This window comes from Protobothrops mucrosquamatus, unplaced genomic scaffold (assembly GCF_001527695.2).
Source record: "Protobothrops mucrosquamatus isolate PMUCROS unplaced genomic scaffold, P.Mucros_1.0 scaffold4152, whole genome shotgun sequence".
Classification (NCBI taxonomy): Eukaryota; Metazoa; Chordata; class Lepidosauria; order Squamata; family Viperidae; genus Protobothrops; species Protobothrops mucrosquamatus.
In genome coordinates, this window is record NW_015390079.1 from 55,691 (window position 1) to 65,028 (window position 9,338).

At 47.9% G+C, this 9,338-nt stretch overlaps 1 protein-coding gene across 1 annotated transcript; it reads left to right on the plus strand.

The window, feature by feature from the left end:
- The first annotated feature begins 1,059 nt into the window (after window positions 1-1,059).
- On the plus strand, window positions 1,060-9,106 carry LOC107298630 (GS homeobox 2-like). Its single transcript, XM_015828007.1, has 2 exons — window positions 1,060-1,477; window positions 9,081-9,106. The coding sequence occupies exons 1-2, from the start codon at window positions 1,060-1,062 to the stop codon at window positions 9,104-9,106; spliced, it is 444 nt and encodes a 147-aa protein (XP_015683493.1).
- The last annotated feature ends 232 nt before the right edge of the window (window positions 9,107-9,338 follow it).

Consider the following 9,338-nt stretch of genomic DNA (forward strand, 5'->3'; position numbering starts at 1 on the left):
CAACCTGGCTTTTTTTTTTTTCCCAACGCGGCACCCCCTTTGGGGGGGGGGGGAAAGATGCGAACTTGGGTTGGGTCCCTCTGGATCGCCTAGAATCAGACAGTAGCCGTGAATCCCTCCCTCGTTAGAGGCGCACCTGTGCAGGATGTAGCGCTGAAACTACACTTCGGCGGCGCCGTTCGTATCCCGGGACGGTTACCGAGGTGTGTGTGTGTGTCTGCATCTGGACCACTGGCAGAAGTTTGTTTAGTTTCCACTTACAATTCGTTTGTGGAGGGGGGGGGGGAGAAGAGGTGACTTAGCGTACTGAGCCCATACAGTCCTTTTCTGTAGGGGGGGTCCGTTGTGTGGTGGACAACCAGACGCCGGGCAAATTCAGGTGAGCGCGCCCGGCAAGCCCAAGTCTACACAAGGTAGGCAACAACCAACGAAAGGGGAAAGGAGAAGCGTTGGAGGGCTGGAGGGGGGGGGGGGACAACGCCTCCGGCCTCGAATTCAACCGGGACCGGCGAGGAGCGGGCGAAGTTGCAACTTGCCTCCTCCTGGACGCTCCGCGGGGGCGCAGGAGCGCAGAGGCCGCCCCTCGCGAACCCCCAATGAATTAACCACACATACACACACACACACACACACACACACAGCCGCCTCTCGCTAAGCCTGCCCCCCCCACGCGCCCCACACACAGACACACACACACACACACAGAGGCTTTGTTTCGGGGAGGGAGGGGGAACCCTCTGAAAGGGCTCGGAACAAGCAGCTTTTTGGAGACGCGCCGCTCGCCAAGGCATCACGTGCGTAAAGTAGTTACTATAAATCGCGGCCCCGGAGTAGAGTAGGCGATGGGGCTGGTGTGGGGTTGTGTGGGGTGTGTGTGTGTGCGTGGGGGGGGAGAGAGATCCAGGGGAGGTCTAGCGAGAAGAGGAAAAAAGGAGGGGGGGGGTCTCTTTTAAGACCAGCCCTCTGGCGAGCCCCCCTTTGTTCGCCTCCCAGCCATAAGCACCTTCCGAGCGAGCCCCCAGGGACTTTTGGCGCAGGCGAGCCACCCCCTGCCCGGCCATGTCGCGCTCTTTCTATGTGGACTCGCTCATCGTCAAGGACGCGGCGGCGGCGGCCAGGCCGGCGCCTTCCCTGCCGGAGCCGCCCCCGCCGCCGCCGCCGCCGCCCCCCGGCCAGGATTTCCTCATCCCGCTGGGCGTGCCGGCGCCCTTGGTCATGTCGGTAGCCGGCGGGCCCGCCTGCCCGTCGCGCAAGAGCGGCGGCGGCGGCGGCGGCTCCTTCTGCGTCTGCCCGCTCTGTGTCACCTCGCACCTGCACGCCTCGGCGCGGGCCGGTGGAGGAGGAGGAGGAGCAGGGGGAGCCACCGTGGCCCTGCCGCTGCTCAAGGGCCACTTCGCGCCGGGCGGCGAGGGCCACTTCTGCCCCCGGATGAGCCACGGGCAGCAGCAGCCGGCCCCGCAGCAGCAGCAGCAGCCCGGCTCGGTGGCGGCAGCGGCGGCGGCCCAAGCGCTGGGCCACCCACCTGTNCTGGAGGAGCCTCACTGTCTGCTGAAACCCCTCCGCCGGAGCCCATCAAGCTGGATATGTGAAGTAGGCGAGGGCCATTTGCTGGCCACTTGCAGGCAATGGTGCATTTCTTCATTCCTCACAAAGGGTGACACCTCCCCAGCATGCACCCAGGGGGCGGGGCCGACACGGCAGGGGCTGGTTCCTCGCTCTTTCCAGATGGCCTTGTGGTGCTAAGACTGAATGCGTTTCAGCATAGATGGCCACCACAAAATTGTACACATTGGCTCCCGGCCGACCTGGGCCAGGGCCAAGGCAGAGGGGGCCGTTCCCTCACTGTTTCCAGGATGGCTTCACGGGCCACATGAAACCACTTCGTGGGCCGCATCCGGCCCCCGGGCCTTGTGTTTGACATGTCTGCTCTACCGCCACTGATTTGTTCATGTCTTCCTTTTGAAAAGTGCAAAAAATGAATCAGGGGAAGAAGAAAAAGAATGGATCGGTTTGATCCAAAGGGAATCATTTTTTTTTGTTTTGTTTTTAGAGAGAGAAAAGGGGCTGAGATTAACATTTTCACTCTCGTTCCTTCCTCAAAACCTTAAAACCTCCAACTATTTCTTCAGCATCGGTCTTGCAGTTTTCCGCCTCGGAAACGGTGGCTTCTCTATGCAAAGTCAAAAAAAAAATCTATGATTATTCAAATGTTGGGAGTGCTGGGGGTGGGAGGAGAGGGGAGACAACACTTTGAAAAGCAAGGAAGAAAGCGAGAAAATTAATATTGCAGCTGTTCTTCTGATTAATGAGAGATAATTGCTCTCGAAAAGTCACCCCTGTGGCATTTTGTTGTCTCCTGGATCTTTGTTCTTTCCCCCACTATTATTGAGGACTTTCTCGGAGACTAAGCGGTTCTTTTCAATTTTGGGTATTCAGCAAGTGTTGCCTGGTTACCGAGAATGGAGAAATCGGGGGGCTAGATTGGGGAAGAGGTGCCACAGCAGCCATCTCACAATGCCACGCTTAGGAGAAAAAGGATGGCTACAACTAAGTCAACTAAGAGGTTTCAATAAAACATTCCGGGGCTTGTTCACGCTTTGAGAATGGCCTCATGAAAGGGAGGTGGAGCAAACGGGTGCACAGGCGTGTGTACACACGCACACACACACACATACTACACATCAGAGGGAGTGAAGAAGAGACGACCATTAGTTTGTAAACTTTCTGAACAGAAAAATAAAACCGCCGGTACCACCACTTCCCCTACCCCAAGAATACAGGTAGTCCTCAACTTACGATCACAGCTGAGCCCAAAATTTCTGTTGGTAAATGAGACGTTTGTGAAGTGACTTTTGCCCCATTTTACGACTTTTCCCGCCTCGGTGAGGTGAATCACAGCAGTTCCTAAATGAGTAACGTGGTTGTTAAGTGAATCTGGCTTCCCCATTGACCTTTTGCTTGTGAGATGGTCATATGACACCGGGACACAGCAGCCATCATAAACAGGAGTCAGTTGCCAAGCATTTGAGGTTTGCTCACAAGACCAACAGTTTTAAGTGTGAAAAATGGTCATAGGTTGCTTTTTTCAGTGCCGCTGTATTTTCAAACGGTCACTAAATGAACTGTTGTAATGTGAGGACTACCAGTATAAGTAAAATTATACTCAAAGGTCTTATAGTCGGCCTTTTCTGAAACTACTTAAAAACAGATCAGATACATAATAATAATAATAATAATAATAATAATAATAATAATAATAATAATAATATCAAACATCCACATCTGCCTATCCCAGGTCCTTGGGAAGGACTCGATAGGTAGACAAAATGCCAAATCCATTCTGAACATCTGGCTGACTGTGCGATGATCCATAATAATAATAATAATAATAATAATAATAATAATAATAATAATAATAATAATAATAATAATAATAATAATAATAATAAAGTTGGAAGGGACCTTGGAGGTCATCGAGTCCAACCTCCTGCTCAGGCAGGAAACCCTATACCATTTCAGACAAATGGCTGTCCAGTCTCTTCTTAAAAACTTCCAGTGCTGGAGCATTCACTGCTTCTGGAGGCAGGTTGTTCCACTGGTTAATTGTTCTAACTGTCAGGAAGTTTCTCCTTAGTTCTAGGTTGCTTCTCTCCTTGATTAGTTTCCATCCGTTGCTTCTTGTCCTGCCTTCAGGCGCTTTGGAGAATAGCTTGACTCCCTCTTCTTTGGGGCAGCCCCTGAGATATTGGAACACTGCTATCATGTCCCCCCTCGTCCTTCTCTTCGTTAAACTAGACATACCCAATTCCAGCAACCGTTCCTTATATGTTTTAGTTATATGTGTGGTGGGGAAAGATTGAACAACCGCAGACAAGTGATTGAAATCATGGATTTAGTCACTTATCACATTGTTCGAATATTAGATGGCAGGCTCAAAAGAGGTGGGTCACATGGGGAAGTGGGCGAGAGCTTGTTTCTTCCATGCCCGTTACATAACAGAGGTTGCTTCTGAATATAGGTCTAATGCTTGTCTGAAAAAGCATTGAAGCCCTGTTCAAAAATAGCCCACTTGATAACCCATAGATGTGGAGAAATTCTGTGGAATAAAATTTGGAGGGAGTCCTCTTAATGTTCCTCCACAACTCCTTAACGCCGGGGTCTTCAAACATGGCCCTTTTATGGCTTGTGGACTTCAACTCCCAGAATTCCTCAGCCAGGCACACTTCAAAAGTCCACAAGCCATAAAAGGGCCAAGTTTGAAGACCCCTGCCTTAATGCCTATGGATGCTAAAGTGCTGTTCAAAAGTAGTCCAGCTGATGCTGCAGAGCAAAGCAGGAAAAATCAATCAACCATTTTAAAATAGGGTAAAAGCAAAAGTCACTGCTGCTATCAAGTGACCAAGAAGACCTCATGGTTGGCAGAACATGGACCCAACTTATAGATGGCCATGGAGAACATACAATTAGGATTGTCCTGTGTGTAATATAACCACGATCATCATCATGCACCTGGTGTCCCCAAAACCAAAGTGGTACTCTCACTTTGAGATGTAGACTATATGTCAATATTACAGCGATGCAATATGTAAATTGTCTTCTTTGTACCGGTCGTCCAATAAAAAACTGGGAGGAAGGAATCCATTGGGCATTATCCGGGCTATACCACATGGGCGAAGTAACTGCACCATTGTTCCCAAATGCAGCAGTTCATGAGCACTAACCTGGAAACTGCCAGTGCAACCCAAGTACTCTGGCTGAAAGCAAGGCTAGTCATTTTGATAGTTCTTTTAAAAAAAACAACAACAGTGAAACAAACAAATATATAGCTGCCTATAACCTAGTGCTCTTGTTCAGCGAACATTGCCAACTCTGTGGGAAATAGGAGAGTTGTGCTTCCAGCATATGTGGCAGCTACTTGCTTGAAAATGCGATTGCCAAGCACATACTGGGAAACCAGGTTTGTTTCCTCTAAGCACAGTTACACATTCCTGAAACCATGGCCTTTGAAGAGCTTAGATCCCTCTAACCACCCGAGATTAGTTTCTTACAATGTGTCAGAAAACCCTGGAGATCATATTAATAGTGTCTTCTTCCAGAGACTTCTTTAAAGAAGATGAAGATTGGAGCTCATATCTATCTATCTATCTATCTATCTACCTACCTACCTATCTATCTATCTATCTATCTATCTATCTATCTATCTATCTATCTATCTATCTATCTATCTATCTATCTATCTATTTATCATCTCTATCTATCTCTATCTATCTATCTATCTATCTATCTATTTATCTATCATCTATCTATCTGATATATCTGTCTTCTGTCTATCTATCTATCTATCTATCATCTATCTGACATCTATCTACTGTATCTATCTATCTATCTATCTATCTATCTATCTATCTATCTATCTATCTATCTATCTATCTATCTATCTATCTATCCATCTATCTATCATCTATCCTAAAAGACAGTATCAAACCATTTCTATATCTCAGTGGTGGCAAACCTATGGCATGGGTGCCAGAGGGGGCACTCAGAGCCCTCTCTGTGGGTACGTGTCGCCCCAATCCTAGGCCTTCAGCTGTGCAAAAAAAAAAAAAAGGTTCAATCAATCAGTCAATTTCAACTTCTCGCGGGGAAAAAAAAAGATCTTGCAAAGTTGGAATTGATTGATTGAACTTTTTAGTCCCACCCAGTCTGCCGTTACCACCGCAGCCACACCCAGCCAATGGACCACGCCCACCCAGCACCCGACGATGCATAAGTGGGTTTTGGGTTGCAGTTTGGGCACTCGGTCTCTAAAAGGTTCGCCATCACTGCTCTAAGATAAAGGGAGCAAAGCCTAACAACCTTTATCCATCTAGGGCAGGGGTAGGCAACCTTGGCTCTTTTATGACTCGTGGACTTCAGCTCCCAGAATTCCTGAGCCAGCCCATGCTGAGGGGAAAGGGAGAGGTTTCCAAGCTGAGCCATGCTGGCTCAGGAATTCTGGGAGTTGAAGTCCACGAGTCATAAAAGAGCCAAGGTTGCCTACCCCTGATCTAGGGGTTATCTTTGGATGGGGTATCACGATGAGAGCAAAATGTTCCTTCAACAGAGGTACAGTTAAGGCTGATGTAGGGTTCCTGCCTGAGCAGGGGGTTGGACTCGATGACCTCCAAGGTCTCTTCCAACTTTTTTATTATTATTATTATTATTATTATTATTATTATTATTATTATTATTATTATTATTATTATTATTATTATTATTATTATTATTATAGTCACGAGAGGCGAATAAAGTGAAAGCAATGGGGAAATGGCAGAACCAGGTGGTCACCTGTGCATGTTTGTGCCAAGGTTAGGTTAGACCAGGGTTTTCTCAATCTTGACAGCATTACGATATGTGGACTTCAGCTCCCAAAATTCCCCAGGCAGCATGCTTCCTGGGGAATTCTGGGAGTAAAAGTCCATTCATCTTAAGGTTGCCGAGGTGGAGAAACGCTGGGTTACACCAAGATAGGGACGGCCCTCAAAAGACAGTCCTAGTGAATTCCATAGAATGAATCCCCTCCATACGTGCTTGTTGGGTTGTGCTTGCCTTCTTTTCTAGGGGAAAAAAAAAGATTTGTGTGAATGAGGCAATGCAGGAATTGCTGATGTTCCTTTTAAAAGTTCTGGCTCTCTTTCTTTTCTTTTCTTCTTCTCTCTTCTTTTAGCAATTAAAAAAGGGGAGAGGTTTTGTTACATTCTCATTTGTTACACCGCCTTAAAAGCAGACAAAGCTATATTCTGTCACCCCGAGCAGGATGAAGGGGAATCAAAGGATTTTCCCTTAAAAGGACTAATTTTCTCCTTGAATTATGAAAGTAATGGCGAGGTAACAACCCGCGCTCTGTACCCAACTGCCTTAATACTTTCTAAATCCTTCCACGTGGCTCAACTAGTCGTAGCAATTAGAGCTCATTATAGGCTCGTTTCAGGGATTACTTAATGGGCAATGAAATTTTATTGGACAGAATTCTTGAAAAATAAAAATAACCAGGAAGGCCAGCATGATGTGGGCGCACGCTTTGCATCATTCCGCCTGGGTTGGAAATACCTTGGGCTGGTTCCTGTTTCCTCTTTTGCTCACTGCACCTGACTTGTCGAAACAATTAGACCAGTGGTTCTTAACCTTTTTAATGCCGCGACCCCAACCGGTCGTAAGTCGAGGACTAAACCGGTCGTAAGTCGAGGACTTTCCCTGCCTGGGAGCGCCGCGCATGCGTGGTTCCGCCCCCTGCGCTGGCCGAGGTGTAGCTGGCAAGCGGCAGAGATGGAGCAGGCCGACCACCAGCTGGCCCAGCCCAAGGGAGGTAAGGCACCTGCCGGAAAAGGGGAAAAAAATGGCGGACAAAAAAAATGGCGGACAGCCTTGCTTGGCGACCCCCATGAAATGGTCGATCGACCCCAAATGGGGTCCCGACCCACAGGTTGAGAACCACTGAATTAGACTTTCAAATGCTGAGGATCCAAATTTCTTACTCCCTTTGAGAAGTCTCTGAGGAAAAGGACGCCGATCTGCCTGAATTCAGTTTACACAGATACATTTCCTATAAGTTAAATGCCCATGTTTCCTCTCTCCCCAAGTATTGTGCCTAGCAGAATATATTTTCTGAGGTAAATCAAGTGAAAAAAAACCACATTACAAAAACTGAAGGTGCTATTTAAACCAGAAGGTCTGAAAGTATTCTTGTGGAATTTGGTCATTTTGGTGGGGTTTTTTTTTAATTGTATAAAAAGAACTCAATAGGTGAGTCCGGTGTAGGGAACAGAAGCGGAAGGCAGCAGTTGCTCGGGCCTGGTTTACAAACCACCCTGAACCATTTACTTGACCCAGTTGGATCTGAGGAAAGGTTTTCAAGGTATTTAGTTTTGGAAGGTCCAAAGGAAGTGGGACTGCAGCAACTGAATGTCTGAATCTGTATTCAAAAGAGTCAGGATTCAGAAGGAACCCTGTCCAGTTGGGGCCTGGGATTTCCTCCAGAAGTTGTAAAGTTGGCTGCACCTGCAAGGATCAAATGAGTCTTTTAAGATGGAAGAGCTCTGTCCATCTGAACGCATTGCATCCGTATCTGAATTTCTTAAAGCAGGGATAGGCAACCTTGGCTCTTTTATGACTCGTGGACTTCAACTCCCAGAATTCCTGAGCCAGCCACGCTGAGGGGAAAGGGAGAGGTTTCCAAGCTGAGCCATGGTGGCTCAGGAATTCTGGGAGTTGAAGTCCACGAGTCATAAAGCGGCCTAGGCCCTAGGCCAGGGGTAGGCAACCTTGGCTCTTTGAGGACTCGTGGACTTCAACTCCCAGAATTCCTGAGCCAGCCATGCTGAGGTGAAAGGGAGAGGTTTCCAAGCTGAGCCATGCTGGCTCAGGAATTCTGGGAGTTGAAGTCCACGAGTCATAAAAGAGCCAAGGTTGCCTACCCCTGTCTTAAAGGAATATCAATAAGGCTGACCCACTCTTAGAAACCTGACTGCTATATGTGGAAGTAACCTAAACAGAGACAGAAAATCTCACTCCGCTGCCTTGTCTCACATGGACTTTGCCAGCCGTAACTGGCCTCGCCCTAGCTGATCCGTGCTGCAGGCCTGGCCTGATGGTTGTCACAAGACCTGGGATTAGCACATTTCTGAAATAGCTGCCTGTTTACCCTCCCGGGACCCCTCCGTCCAGGAAACCTTTTCTAATTGAATCCTAATCGCCTTCAAATAGCAGTCTGGCATCCAGCCTTGATTGCCACCCATAAATCGTTCAGTGACCCAGCTCTCCTTCTCTTGGGCGCGAGCAAGTGAAGCGATCACCCAGGCGCGCGGGCTGGTTGAGAGTTTCCAGAACAGTTTCCAAACAGGCTGTGTGTCGTAACAGCGTCTAGGTAGGGGGTTGGAGTAAGATCCTAGTAGCCCAGGATCTGTGATCACTTATTTCTGTGATGCTGAACAACTCTCTGATAACGCAGCCAGCAATGGATTGGTTTTCATTTGGCCCTACTATAGATAGCTCATCCCAAGGATAAGGATAAGGATTGCATTTATCTTTTCTCTTTCCTTTAGGAGCTATGGTAGGCTCGAGCTCCTGAACTTTTAAGATGGGGTGCTCAGTCTGCCTGCCTGCCTCCCCAGAAACCTTTTCTGCCCTTCCCAGCTGTTTTCATACTTCCCCATTGAGGTGAACTCCTTGTAAGGCGGGGAGGAAAGAGTAATACACAACATTTACTTCCTTCCGTCTATAAATGCCACTTGGCCTTGGCTTTTTTTTTCTTTTCATTCACACATGGGCTTCTTCTTCAGATATGAATGATAAATTGACCA

Coding starts and splice junctions, on each gene's coding strand:
- LOC107298630 (XM_015828007.1), top strand. CDS start 1,060: ATGTCGCGCTCTTTCTATGTGGACTCGCTCATCGTCAAGGACGCGGCG. Junction 1,478..9,080: donor GCAGCAGCAGCAGCAGCCCG/GCTCGGTGGCGG, acceptor TCTTTCCTTTAG/GAGCTATGGTAGGCTCGAGC.